At 29.4% G+C, this 15,853-nt stretch overlaps 3 protein-coding genes across 3 annotated transcripts; 2 read left to right on the plus strand and 1 right to left on the minus strand.

Moving 5' to 3' along the window:
- Positions 1-242: 242 nt before the first annotated feature.
- Positions 243-2,280, plus strand: LOC131845123 (zinc finger protein with KRAB and SCAN domains 2-like). Its single transcript, XM_059194160.1, has 4 exons — positions 243-390; positions 1,121-1,243; positions 1,502-1,638; positions 1,736-2,280. The coding sequence occupies exons 1-4, from the start codon at positions 342-344 to the stop codon at positions 2,264-2,266; spliced, it is 840 nt and encodes a 279-aa protein (XP_059050143.1). The 5' UTR covers positions 243-341; the 3' UTR covers positions 2,267-2,280.
- A 197-nt stretch (positions 2,281-2,477) lies between these two features.
- LOC131845122 (uncharacterized) lies at positions 2,478-4,697 on the plus strand. The gene is made up of 3 exons (XM_059194159.1): positions 2,478-2,567; positions 2,907-3,608; positions 3,883-4,697. Exons 2-3 carry the CDS (start codon positions 3,323-3,325, stop codon positions 4,686-4,688), a joined length of 1,092 nt encoding a protein of 363 aa, XP_059050142.1. The 5' UTR covers positions 2,478-2,567; positions 2,907-3,322; the 3' UTR covers positions 4,689-4,697.
- A 468-nt stretch (positions 4,698-5,165) lies between these two features.
- LOC131845124 (uncharacterized) lies at positions 5,166-7,333 on the minus strand. Its single transcript, XM_059194161.1, has 4 exons — positions 6,934-7,333; positions 6,622-6,711; positions 5,971-6,107; positions 5,166-5,703 (listed from the first exon to the last, which is right to left on the minus strand). Exons 1-4 carry the CDS (start codon positions 6,983-6,985, stop codon positions 5,188-5,190), a joined length of 795 nt encoding a protein of 264 aa, XP_059050144.1. The 5' UTR covers positions 6,986-7,333; the 3' UTR covers positions 5,166-5,187.
- Positions 7,334-15,853: the final 8,520 nt, after the last annotated feature.

Consider the following 15,853-nt stretch of genomic DNA (forward strand, 5'->3'; position numbering starts at 1 on the left):
AAATTAAAAGGATTTTATAAACTTTGAATAAAAGCTGTCTTAAAGTTTTGTTTATATTACAATAAATTGTATAAATTTGCTAATTTATATCATTCGTTTTCAATAGCTACAGAATTTTTCAATCCTACCAATTGTTCTAAGTCACGACAATGTAAATTAATGCTCCTGAAAAAGAATGTAATCTGTATAATTGTAAGTTCTCTCATCAGTCTGTGGTACACAGATTAGAAAGAATTCTAATCTGTTCTTAGCTGTACTGTGACATTATAGTGTAATAAATTATAAATAAAAATAAACAAAAAATAATACATGTTACTCGAGAAGATTAAAAATGAACTAAAATGAATTTTGAAACAAGTAATTTAGATGTGAACAATGTTTTAAACAATTGTGAGTAAGAATTATTTAATATATCTCTATATATTGAATAATTCTTTGAGATTATAACCAGCATTTGTTTTTCCTTAAATCACCGTGTAAATCGTCCAGGGGTTATTTATTTTATGTAATTTTTTATGTGTATATTATAACAAATATTTTTTCTAGATAAAATAAAAATATGTTATTTCATACTATACGGCAGCAAAATGTTTATTATATAATAAATTTGTTTTTTTTTTCTTTTGAATACTTCATAATTGGCAATCTGCTTTTCATTTACAATAGTCCAATCTGTTAGCTCTTTTTTCTTGAATTGTATTTTACTTTTAAATTAATGATGCTGCTCCAATATCAGTCAGTCCCCAGGAGCTGTCTGTGAAAATTTATATATGTAATGGTATATTTTTTTACACCGAGCCCTGCTTATTTCACATTCAGAGAAACTTGTTAAATTATTTATGTAATGTATGTACATTACATTTTAGGACCTAATTTCTTTAAAGGACTCCTTGTATTTGGGTTGCACAAAATGTATTAGTTGTATTTTAACATTTAAATTTTATATTTCTAGTCTATTTTGTTACCATGGTAATATTTAGACAATTTTTACATATATTTACTTATATATTTACTTTCTTTTTTACCTATACTGCATTATTTTTTGCTGTGGTGACCCCAGCACCTACGGGCAGTACCATATAGATTTGATATTTATTATTTCACATTGAATTATTTACAGCTCCTGATTCACCAGAATTACCAACTTATGATATAAAGAACAGCAATACTCATGATGTACAAAATGATGGTCATAAGGAGATTAAATCCAACTTGATATCTAATGAAAATAGTGAAAAACAAAGTGGGTATTTGAACAAACTATGTGATTATATTAAGTTCTTATTTTTATATCCACTATGTAGCCTTACAATAGTCAAAGTATCTATTACTTTGACTATTGTAAGGCTACATAGTAAATAACTATAATATTCTGGGAAAGTTATCTGCAATTTTTAATTGCATGTTACCTATGAATATATGTTTGTTTACATTATTACATTACATTCATACTTAGACATTAATGCTAAATTAATGAAAATCTGGACAAAAACAATTTTAGGTGCAGTATGGACAATAAGATCTACCACTACCCTCTTAAAATTGTATGAAAACAAATTAGAAATGCTGGAAACACCGAAAAAGAAAACTAGAATATGGCTTGCAATATCGGAAAGTCTGAAGAAATGTGACATTGAGGTATTAATTTTAGTAGCTAAATACCTTAGCACAAAGTATATAGTCAGTACAGTTAAGGAATACTATAAATAAACCAATCTGACTAATTTAATTGCAGATGACACCTGATCAAGTAAGATGGAAAATAAATGCTTTAGCAAAAAAATATAAGCAATGCATAGATAATGGACAGCATAAAAAATTCAGATATTTCAAGGAAATGGACAGTATTTATTCTCGTTTTAATGTTGATTGTGATGCATTCATAATATCAGAAATATTAAAGAATAAAAGAAATAGTATTAGTCACTCTATGCCGAATGAACAAGAAGAAAGCAAAGCAATGATTGAGTTAAGGAAAATGAGATTAGCCAGTAGAATAGAGTCTGATCGAACACAAACAAAATTAAATATAGAGAAGCAATGGTTACAATATTTAAGGCAGCAAGAACAACATAGAGTTAATAAAGAAGATTTATTTGAGAGGCATTTGAAGTTAAAAGAAGAAGAGTTGGAATTGAGAAGGAGAGAGTTGGAACTAAAAGAAGCACTAGAATGCAAGAAGATGGAATTAGTTGAAAAGGATCTTAATGAAATTCTACAGGTTCAAAGAGAGAAATGTCGATTGCTGGTGCAATTATTTTCATAAAATTTACTGAAAAAGGACTTTAAATAATTAAATGAGATATTATATTATTATGAGGCCTAGTGACTGGGCTAATAAAGTCATACTAGTGAGATAATATAATATTGTGTGAGATGCCTATTGTGTCTATTTAGTATAGCAAAAGCATTCAATCATACATATACAAATAGTTATTGTATATTTATACTATACAAATAACAAACCTACTCTAACTCTAATATTTAGAATTTCACAGAAATTCTTTTTATTTATTTTTTATTATAACATATTCAAGTGCAAGAAGTTAGTAGTTTATGTGCTCAATGTAAGTTGGAAAGTTGAATAATATATTTTCTAATATTTTTGAGATTTATTCAGCCACACACAACAGGCACACAACTAATAATTTCATCAGTGGGAAGCGAACTTCAATTTAACTTCTGGGATGCACATCCCACACATTAAGATTGAAACTTATGTGGACTGTTAAACTACTGAGATTAGTTATTTATCATGTTAGCAACAGCTTAGCTTAGTGAATTACAGGAGTGTATTTTCTTTTACTTGAAAAATTCTGTATTTGAGTGTTTCTATCACCCTTCAGTAAGTCTGTTTAAAATATAAATAAAGTTCATTCAAATTGAAACGAATCTTTAATTTCTAGATTTGAAGCTGCTACAAACACCACTACACACCTTTGTTTTGTGTTGGCTCACATAAACTGCCGGCTTTGTGAGTACGTATGTATTATTTAGAGTTACCAATCTCTATTGTTTTTTTCTTAGTAAGACATTAAAAGTATCGTGTAGTCAATGTTAAATGTAGTGTATTTTTTTTGTGTACGGACCCTTATTACTCTAAATAAGCTTTATGGTCTTATACCTTTGCCTATATATTTAGATAAAATATACACATATTTCTCTAAAACCACTTTAAGTAGTCTGTGCCATCGGTGGCCAAAATGTACTGTATTTATGTCCCCATATAAAAAAAGTTTTTGAATGTAAATATAAACATAAACAGGTTGAAATTTCAATTTAAGTTTTATGAAATACAGTAATTACATTAATTTATAGTGAAATGGAGGATTCGAAAATGATAATTTGGTTGTCGGAAACCATACTTAGCAGTAGCGATGATACAGATCTTAGTAGTTGGGACGAAGAGGTATGTAGCCAAAAATATGAATCCTCTGATGACGACGAGGAGGATGAAAGTGATAGATTATTTTTTCCATTAATGCAATATTTATTGAGACTTAAGAGAAAACGAGTTGATGATTATTTGCATATCATCGATTCATGGACAGATTCGGAGTTTAAAAATCGGATGAGAATGTCCAGGAAAACAACGTTGAGCTTAATTGGTAAGTTACGTGATAAACAACTGTATAAATACAACAATAATATTTTCTTTAATGTTTCTTTATGTATTACATTTTTTGTCTTATTCAGACAAAAACGAGTGTTTGTGGCCCATATCATTTACTACTCTTGCTAGTCTAATCCGGTATTGTTATGGTAGTTGTTTTATTAAGCTGTACATATACAAACATGTAGTACACATAGCTTCTAATTTTATATTTGTTTTTATTGTAATAACATACATAATTATTATTACAATGTTTATTTTTGTTTTAGGTGACTTAGAAAAATCTGGATTTATAGCATCACATAAATTTGGATTGAAACCTCTGGAGCCAAAACTATGTTTTTATATATTTTTATCGTTTATTGCCAGTACGGAACCATTAACACCCATGGCAACTCGATTTGATATATCAATATCATCAACCTTTAGAGTGATTAGACGAGTTGTTGCATGGATTTTGACAAAATTGAATGATGCTGTTAAATGGCCTCAGGGTTACAATGAAATAAAGACAGTATGTGATACATTTCATAACAAAACAGGAATATCAAACATAGTAGGGGTTATTGATTGTACTCATATAAGAATTGAGAAACCTAAGAATCCAAGAGAATACTGTAATCCAAGAGGCTACTTTTCATTAATTCTACAAGCTACTATTGATGCCAATATGCGATTCACAAATATATTTTGTGGTGAACCAGGCTCCTCAAATTGTTCTCGTGTTCTAAAGAAGTCACCTTTATATAATACAGCATCACAAAACAGAAATTCTCTATTTCCTCACAATACATTTTTAATTGGCCACTCAGGATACCCTTCATTGCCATGGTTAGTTCCACCTTTTCGAGAAAATAAACGATTAACAAATCAGCAACGGGATTTCAATTCATTGCATTCTTCTACAAGAAAGTTAAGTGATAAGGCATTTCATGCTCTAAAACGAAGATTTCGAAGAATCAAACTTTTCACAGTTTATAGAAACATTGCATTTATCACAGACACAATTGTAGCAGCATGTATTTTACACAATTACTGTCTTAACGAAAATGATTATTTTGAGGCACAAGAATGAGTATAACTATCAGCTAGAAAACTGAGATTATTATGGGGACAATAAGTATGATAATACAATGACTAAATGAGAAATACTTTTATAAAACACCAACTTTATTAATAAACTGCAGAATGTATAATAGTCCCCTAAAACATAGATCATCTTTAGGCTTAAATGAGCACATTTTACTTAAGTAATTTTGTAAAGAATACTAACTATTTTATATTTAATCTGAAAGATATATTGATTTTTCTGAGATCATTTTTTAAACAGCTACTTTTCATCATCATAATTTAGATCAAGGCAGAATATATAAAAATATGAATAGATCCATTCAACTCAAAAATAACTTTGGAAAAGATAAGAACTCTATCATCAGGTAAACCATATGCTTGTTTCACTATACCATAAGAGCTATAAAAATAAAGTAAAATATATTATAACACTTAACATTTAGCTGAGTCATTATAAATTTATTTATAACTTCTATATTATAATATCTATTAACTTCTTATAATTATTGATCTTCTAATAATTTTCTTAATAAAGCACATTTTTCTCTTTCTATTTTGAGAATTTCTTCTTGTTTTTTTTCTTTTAATTGTAATTTTTTTAAAGCTATCGATTGTTTGATTTCTAGTTCCTTTCTTTTTAATTGCAATTCTTCTTCTCTTAATCTTAAACTTCTTTCACATCTTTCATCTCTTTCTAATTTGTGTTCTTCTTGTCTTCTCAGGTATTCTACCCATTGTTTATCTAATTCTAACTTAGCTCTACGTTCAGCTCTAAGCCGACGAAAAGGAACTGAGGATTTTAATGAGATATTTCTTTTATGCCTTTCTTTATCACCACCCTCTACATGCATCACAGTAGATGCTAATCTGTAAGCATTATCTTCATTATTATAACGCCCCAGAATTTGATGCATTTCATTGAAATATTTGAATGTTGTTGATCCTTGCCCATTATCAATGCAGTCTTTGTACTTTTTTGTTAAAGCATTTACTTTCCATCTCACTTGATCTGGAGTTACCTGTGCATAGACAGAATATTGTAATATTTCTGTTTATATTTATTTTACATATTGTTACAACATAGTTACCATTAATAAATTGTTAAAATGAACCAAATTCACTGCTTTTTACTTGTTTTATTAAGACAGTTTCTGTTATAAAAAAAAAGTAAATAATTCAGAGAATTCTTGATAATTCTTAGCATTCATTTCATATATGCAAAAATAATTTTATGGTCTACATTAAATATATATTATAATACAGGTATTATAAATACTATAAATTACCTCAATATTCATTGCCTTTAATTCTTCAGCTATTGATGACCACATTTTTGATTTCTTTTTTGGATTATCAAGCATATGCATCTTTGTTTCATATAAATTCAACAGCATGCATGTTGCATTTTTAGTCCAAATTATATCTAGAATAAAGTTATAGTTTTATAGACAGTGTTATTTTAACAAGCAGGACATAGATGAACTTATAGTGACGAAAGTGTATTTGCCAAGAGTCAAGTACAGAGTCTGGAAAATGTGTGAACACTTTCTGTCACAATCTACCATGGGTCCCTTTATCTGACAAGATCACCATAACAAATCAGAATCTTCTTATTAAGGAAACAATAAATAGGCTGTTCTTGAGTTAGCAAGATTTATCTTATATCTTATCAACACTACACAAATGATCAATTGCAAAATTTATAAATATTAAATGGAGTAAGCAGTATCAGAATATTTACATATAATTAAATTCCTTATGAGATTTACTCATAAGAAATTTAATTATATGTAAATATTTTACATGGTAAGTTATTTTTAGTATAATTATATTGTATAATAATCAATAAATAATCTAAAATATCTAATTATAGATTAAATGTATATTTTGTATATTAACAGTCTTGTTCTATTCATTAAATAAAAATAAAAACCCACTTTGTTTACTGCTTTCATTGAGCTCCGTTTCTTCTTGATTCATAGGATGTCCATGATTGAAAGATGTTATTTCCATGCTAGGTTTATATGCTGTAATAGTTTTATTAATAATAAATAATTATAATTTTCACAACAAGAAGAAATTCAGTAGGTATAAATATAATACTACTACTACTATATATATATATATATATAGTACTATGTACATATAATTTTCTGTACAATTAGTATAAACCTATGTCATAAGATCTTATATGCAATATTTTACTGAATATAAACTAGACCAAAAAACTAACTGCTAATTTTACTTACATTGATTATCTAACATTGCTAATACTGACACGGTATTATCAAGATTATCCATTTTTTCTTATACAAAAGTATAAATTCAAAACCTTTGCAAGTCAACAAATAACTTTAAAGAGAAACCCTTCACAGTTATAGACTATATTACAGTCACAAACACACTACTTTCATTTATACATATTCAGTACTCGTTAATGTTATTTTTATATTTGTGAACAGCATTTACATAAATAAAAGAAACAGTAATAACGAGTCAAAATAAAAAAATCAGAAAACTCGTCTGGATATAAACAAGCAAACAACTGTATTGACATTTGACACCATAAACCACAAACTTTTAAAAATGATCATGAAATCTAGATTCCATACTATAATAGATTTTTTTTTCTTTGGCAAAAGGCAATAGATATTATTTTATGTACTTTGAATGTAGCACAGTTTAGGAAAGATTGACAGTGACATAAGGTGCATAAGGTGTAAGTTGGGGCCTGGAGGGCAAACTCCTTTGCCCCGGTGTCAACTCTGGGTGATGGGATTTAAACCAATATGGAAAGGAATTTTACTTAAAATAAACATAATTAAACTATAACGCAATATTTATAAAATAACCTAACTTTACTTAATTTCTACTTCTATTAGTGCCATATTTGGAAATTCGTTTTATATTTTTGATATAAAAAATATTTTGAGTTTTTCTTTTTTTTATTTATTTATTTTATAAATATTCTGTGGGACTACATAAAGTCGTCAATGTCAATACTGTTGGCTGTTGCCTCGCTACAGGGTTACCATATAGAGCAATTTATCGCTACTAACTAATTTTATCCGGACGGTCCATTTCATTAGTGTGTACAGATTAACAAAATTACAATAAAATACAAGTAATCAAGTCCAGTATGCTTTAAACAACCCAGACTATCGAAAGGGTTTAATAAAGGAATCTTCGTGAGATACAATACTCCCCGTATAATAATATAGACAATATATGATTTGACTTTTGTATAAAGAATAAAGAAGATTTTGTATGAAGAATAAGAAAAGAAATAATTACATATATATATATATATATATATAAACACCTCTTTGGGCACTTTGTTGATCACGCCACAACCTAAACACTTGCTGATTCCACCTTTTGCACTGAATAACTTGACTCCTATCGCGTATATCTCAGGCGGTATGGCAACGTCGCATTCTATTTTGCGATGTGGCCATATATATTCGTCGATAGTACGATATACTCGACACATTTTTTACTAATAATTCGTGCATGACTGGCTCCGAACGGCTAAATTTTTGGTATACACAAAGACTTTTTGGCTCTGAATATATTTCAAAAATCAATTAATTATGTTGATCACTTTATATACTCGTCCTTACTGCGATACTTATTTTCATCCGAATATATATAGATACCGTAACGGTCTATCAATTATGAATTTATTCATTTACTAATCTAGATATTTTATATTCGCAATGCTCCATACATAGTAACTCCACCGTTGCACAGTGGGAACTTTGACTCATTTTCATCTCATAAATCTATAACTTCTGTATTAATAAAGATATGTCCATGATTTTTTTTCCTGATAATCTTAAATATATATACTTTTAAATAATGTATGCTTTGTGAGTAAAAAAATATTTCTAATTGTTATAAATAATGTAGGAATACAAGAAATATAGAATTTGTAGACTTACATTTATGTCCTAAGAAGTTTATACAGAAATAAGTAAAAGTATCTACGTAAAAAACAAAAATTCTTATAAAGATGGCTTACAAGTCACTCAAGAGCTCCTTTGCTTCATCAAAAAGTGCTAAATATTTTTAATTTGAAGGTTTTCTTAAACTTGTTATGTATGGGTCAGAGGTATATAAAAATGCGTGTAGAACATCTTTGTTAGAGGCTACCCTCGAACATTGTCTTGCATGATGAAGCTTGAACTGTTTATAGTCTTTGTTCCGTAACTCTTGAGCATCTTCTGAAACTTGCCCGAGAGGCAAGACAGAAAAGTGACGTGTCACACGTTCACATTTCATTTCATAACATAACAGTTTTATTAATTCCTCATATATACCAGTGATATTTAATGTACAATGATAATTTTGGAAAAATCTTCTGGCTGTATTGCCGTCATTAGTGTTGCTATCAAACAACTCCTCATATTTTTATACTGTGCCTTGTTCAGATCCAATTTTATGAACATGCTAAGAGCTTAATGTTTTGAATATGCTGCTATATGTGCCGGTTCATTAATAAGATTACTCATTAAGATTGCTCATTTCATTCTAGTTTTCTGCCGGCAATGCTCGTAAAATATCAACGATGAAACCCTTAAACCCTGTACATATTATGAGTTCAGTATGAAGTCCACAGGTATCAAGCAATCCCTTGTTTTTCCGTTTCTTTGTCCGAACTGTCTTCGTACGTTTTAGAAGGTCTTCCTCTTTTTCTCTGTCGAAGTAGGAGGTGTAGGTTCGCATGTAGTTTTTTCTAGATTTACAGTGAAAATACCATCCTATCAATTGCTATTTTATTTAAAAACTGTTCTTTCTTTCGACCACATTTCGTATAGCGTTGACGAAACTGAGTTATGAAGGACTTCTAAATACTTGCGATAATTTTTGCTATATTGGCTATCTGAAGATTCGGTAAAATTATTTCGTATATAGTTTGAGATAGAATCAACATAATTTGTATAACTTTAAATCAATAAGAGACTTAAGTCGCCTCTGGTACACGAGAATTCACTCATTGGGGCGAGATGAGTAATTAACAATTGTTTAGTAATGACAAATGCTTATGAAGAACTGTAATATTTCATATGCAAATACATACACTATTTTATACTTGATAATGATCATATACGTGTGCAAAATTACTTGATAAAAAATATTTATCATTATGCGGTATAGAATAGGTCTGTATGGGAATGGGAACTATATACTGTGTGAAATAGTTGATAAAAGTAAGGCAATAGATAAAATATAAAGTAATAATTGAGCAAAAAGTATTTTTTTGAGTATTCAGACAGAGAATCTCAAATAAAGAAGAAAATCTTAATATACGTACTTAGAAAAAACAAATCTCACCATGATATTATACTCGATTTAAATATTTTACGCAGTGAAACTGCAAAAAAAAATGTTATGCCATCAAATTAAATTATATTTCCTAATAAATAAAACCAAATTTAGAACTTCGGCAAGCTGTGGCAATGTCAAATATAGTAGTCTGAGAAAAGAAAATATATATATATAACGATATATGGATTTTTAGTTAAATAATATTCGACTAAACTAAATATATTTTTATATTATAGTAAAGTACACATTCCAAGGATTCTAAAATGGTATCACACTATATGACTTGATATTGTTTTGATACTATAAACTTATACTAAACAAATTTAAGTTACAAAATTATTTTTGTATTTTTTTCATTCCTTGACTTTAGAGGCTCTATTCTATGAAGTATGAATAGTCAGAGATTTGAATCATATTTATAATGATAGAGTAACTCTTTGGCTACAAGTTGAGGTATTATACATGCACATCCACGGAGTTTTAGAAAAAGTATTTATGAGATGGCTTTCTTAGGCGAGTTCCCACTGTGCGTTGCAGGGGGAGCACCGTACACCGCACCCCGCGCACACAAACAAATTAGATATTTTTTGAATACACAAAGACTTTTTGGCTCTGTATATATATTTCAAAAATCAATTAATTGTGTTGATCACTTTATATACTGGTCCTTACTGCGATACTTATTTTAATCCGAATATATATAGATACCGTAACGGTCTATCAATTATGAATTTACTAATCTAGATATTTTATATTCGCAATGCTCCATACATGCAAGCTCCAGCAACGGTGGAGGCAGGGGGGAGTACCGTACACCGCACCCCGCGCACACAAACAAATTAGAATAAATTAAATTCATAAGATTATTTATATATTTCGACTGCCTCGGTGGTCACACCGCTTTACATCCGATGGTCGCGGGTTCGATTTCTCGCACGGTGCAAACATTTGTACTCATCGGTCATCGATTGTTTTCATCGGTCTGGGTGTTTTATATGTATTTACAAAATAAAAATATCTATTTATATCAGTTCAGTATCAGTCTGTGTTAATTGTCCAGGGCTATTTATTATATTTTTATAAACGGTTATCTTTTTCCATCGCACCCCTCGCTATCGACAGTGAATTCATAGAAATGTCACTCTAATAACAAAAATAGTTTTGTGTTTTGTATTTCAAATACTAAATGCAAAATAGGTATTTTCAAAATACTTTTTCAAAATAAAGTACCTTTTGAATTTTTGTCCAAACCTCAGATATTTTATTTATTTTAGGTATATCAATCATTACATAGTGTAGTATAAAACAAAGTCGCTGTCGCATCTAACAGTACAAAGAAAGAAGACTTTTTGGCTCTGATACCGTAACGGCCTATCAATTATGAATTTATTATACCTAATCTAGATATTTTATATTCGCAATGCTACATACATTGTAATATCCGCCTCCATTCATTGTAACGGTGGAGGGACTAAATAGTTGAATAAAACTGAATAAGCAGTTGCTCCACTCTATAGGTACTGCGTCGTCGTCGTATGCTGTTCATTTTTTCACTCGTTTTGGCGCCAAGAGAGGGTCACATAGTCGTGGTCAAGTTAAGAACTTATAATTTAATTTTAATAACAATAGATACAAGTAAAAAGTAGGTATTATATTAATGTACGTAAGTACTGTACTTAAAAATATTTATTCTTCTTTCATTTGAAAAACTTAACACTTAAGGACTTGTACATATACACGTACATACTGCCATTTTCTCTTAAAGACATCCAGAGAAGCACTATTTATCAAATACGCGGGGTGCACCGCCCTTTGACCTTATAACAGCTGATTCGCGCGTAACGAATTACATTGCTACTTTTTGGTATTTTATAATGGATATATCACTATAAAATATTATTATTTCTTTAGATTATGACATAATAACATTGTTTACATGATTTTAAGGGAAACATACGATAAAAAAAATTCCCGTAAAATGTAAAAGATAAAAAATGGTTATTTTTGGTTATCCTTAAGAGATAGACATATACCATCACGGACTTTTTTGTTGACCTTATTTTGATACATCTCAAAGCACTAGACAATACGCATTTTCATTAAACAGTAGTGTATTTTTATTTATTTATTTAACTTTAATGCACAAAAAAATTTGTACATGTGGCGGACTTAATATTTTGCCGCGTTATTTACCAGGCAACCATGAGTGGTGCAGAGAAAGATTATTGGCGGTGCACTAATATAAATAAGAAATGTCAAAAAAAGATTTATAAAGACAAGCAAAATATACATTTCTATAAAAAAATAACAATATACATACATAAATATATATGTAAATATAACCCATCATTGTATAAATATTATATATAAGTAAATACATAATGATCCGATAATCAAATTATAAGTACAGTCTCAAATTGAAAGTAAGAAAAACAGAAAATATAGAGAGAACTATAGGGATATAACAGAAAGATGTGAAAAAAGGAGAAGGACAGTAAAAAAGTTACAAATTTAAATAATGTTGCCGCAATTTCTGTTTAAATGAATTTATTACATTATTATATATATTAGGCATACGACTAGCCTTATGACTGTTACTTTTTTTAAATCTATACATCTATACATGTAAATAAAATTGGAGTGTCTGTTTGTAATATTGAAATAACCGTTTTTTACTACTTGCATATGAATATAAATACGGTACATACACCAAAATAACATATTTTACAAGTTTTGTCTGTCTGTCTGTCTGTTTGTTCTGGCTAATCTCTGAAATAGCTGGACCGATTTTGACGGGACTTTTTTTGGCAAGTAGCTGATGTAATAAGGAGTAACTTACGCTACTGTTATTTTAGAAAAATAAAATAAAATTTCACGCGGACGAAGTCGCTGGGGCCAGCTAGTCTATAGATATACCGAGATTTAATGTTTAAGTTACTATTATGTTGTTGACAAAATTTTACTGTAATGTTACTATTACGTTATCCTACACAATTTGTATTATTTTGGATGAATAAATAAATAAATAAATAATAATCTATACATATAAATAAAATTGGAGTGTCTGTTTGTAATATTGAAATAACCGTTTTTTACTACATGCATATGAATATATATAAGGTACATATACCAAATTAACAATTTTTATAATTTTTGTCTGTCTGTCTGTCGGTCTGTTTGTTCCGGCTAATATCTGAAATGGCTGGACCGATTTTGACGGTACTTTTTTTGGCAGGTAGCTGATTTATAAGGAGTAACTTAGGCTACTTTTATTTTAGAAAAATAAAGTTAAATTCCACGCGGACGAAGTCGCGGGAACAGCTTGTTTTTAATAAAAACGGTTTATTCGATAGAAAAAACATCTTTTTTGTGGTACTTGAGGATGTTGAAGCCTGTTGTTTATAATATTGAAATAATAGTTTTTGACTACGAGCATATGAATATAAATACGGTACATATACTAAAATTTATTTTTATACAATTTTTGTCTGTCTGTCTGTCTGTTTGTTCCGGCTAATCTCTGAAATGGCTGGACCGATTTTGATGGGACCTTTTTTGACAGGTAGCTGATGTAATAAGGAGTAACTTAGGCTACTTTTATTTTAGAAAAATAAAGTTAAAAACCACGTGGACGAAGTCGCCGGAATAGCTAGTGTATAATATATTAGAGATACCTACGTGTTTTTTTTTATTGATGACTAGCTGTACACGGGATTTCGTCCGTGTGGAATTTAATTTTATTTTTCTAAAATATAAGAAGTTACATTCCACGCGAACGAAGTCGCGTGTACAGCTAGTTGTCGGTAGTCTAGCGATTTAGCTAGCACACCGCTTTGATTCCTGCTTGATGGTCGAGGGTTCGATTCCTCGCACGCTGCAAACATTTGTATTCATGAGTATGATTGTTTGTAACGGTCTGAGTGTTTTCTATGTATAGATAATATATATTAATTTACGAAAAAAATCTTTGTATTTGTATCAGTTGTCTGGTACCCATAACACAATGTTCAGCTAGCTTAACTTGGGTCTAGATGAAGCTGTGTGAATTGTCCTGAGATTACTATTATTACTATAATAAATCTTTTCAAATCAGCCGATGTTTATTTTTGCCATAATACGTGCTGTTACCATGTGATAATATTACGTACTTACTGTTTGATAATGTGATAATATTACGTACTTATTACTGTTTTAAATGTGATGCGTTCATTATTTATATTTCCTTTGAATTAAAGACATAGTATATATATATATATATATATATATATATATATATACGCGCACTTAGTTGCACACTTATGTTGATCCAGCCACGACCCGTAGATACATTTGCTGACTCCACTGTCTCTCTCTTTCTACCACTATAACGGTATCGTGGCGGAACGGCAACATGTTGCCGTTCCGCGTTCCCGCGTGTTCCCTAGATAAAGTATTCGTCGATAGTACCTGTACTCGATATATATTTTTTCAACAATTTCCTGCAATAGTGACTCCGTATCAGCAAAATTTTTTAAATGCAAAAACTTTTTGGCTCTGAATATATTTAAAAATCATTTACTTGTGTGTTGATGAATTTATATACTAGTACATGAAGTACCTAAAATACTTGTTTTGATTCGAATAGGTAGCGATATTATGAATTTATTATACGTAATCTAAAGATTTTGACGAAATAAGAGTAATTAGTTATCTGTTAACCTTGACTTCATACTGGCACCAGTATTATCAGATGATGAACATACTCTTCGAAAACTTACAGCAGAAATATCGTGTTTGGACTCATTAGATTGGTCTCGATGAATAGAGTTTAAAAAACTTAAAATAAATGGTAAATTAGAAATAACGTATAAAAACACTCTACACAAAATTCAACCACTTTAAAACTTAATAATAATAATTAGGAAAAGATCAAAGCTATAAGTGCACTGAAAGTAATTGATGGATGGATTGATTGATTGATATCCACAGAATATTTTCAGTACTAAACAACTCTGTTTGTTCAGTAAAAGTGTAAATACACTGGTAACCTTTAATCATATTTTATATGCAAACATTACATATGCAAACCCTAAAGTTTTATTTCAGAATGGCCAGTAGTTTTGAAGAAATAAGCCTTTGAAATTGTACGTGTAACTTATATGTATACTAGTTTTTTCACAAGAATGAACAAAAGCAGAATGGCCTAGTTGGTAGTGTACCTATGTACCAACTTACACACCCCGGGTTTGATTCCCACCATTGACTATTGTTATTTACTATTGTTTTTTTTTTGTTATTTACTTCTTTTTGTTTTTTTAATTTAATATTTTAATAATTAAATTAATTTATACGAGAAAAACGTAGTTAAGTATTAAATTAATTTTACTAGTTAGGAGTGTACCTGTGTACCAACTTACCACACAGACACCCCGGGTTCGATTCCCACCATTGACTATTGTTATTTACTTCTTTTTGTTATTTTTAAATTTAATATTTTAATAATTAAATTAATTTATACGAGAAAAACGTAGTTAAGTATTAAATTAATTTTACTAGTTAGGAGTGTACCTGTGTACCAACTTACCACACAGACATCCCGGGTTCGATTCCCACCATTGACTATTGTTATTTACTTCTTTTTGTTTTTTTTTTAATTTAATATTTTAATAATTAAATTAATTTATACGAGAAAAACGTAGTTAAGTATTAAATTAATTTTACTAGTTAGGAGTGTACCTGTGTACCAACTTACCACACAGACACCCCGGGTTCGATTCCCACCATTGACTTTTTTTTTGTTTTTTTTTTAAAGTAATATTTAAAATTAACTATTTTAATAATTAAATGAATTTAATCGAT

Source organism: Achroia grisella, unplaced genomic scaffold (assembly GCF_030625045.1).
Source record: "Achroia grisella isolate CSIRO2021 unplaced genomic scaffold, CSIRO_AGI_Agris_v1 utg452, whole genome shotgun sequence".
NCBI lineage: Eukaryota > Metazoa > Arthropoda > Insecta > Lepidoptera > Pyralidae > Achroia > Achroia grisella.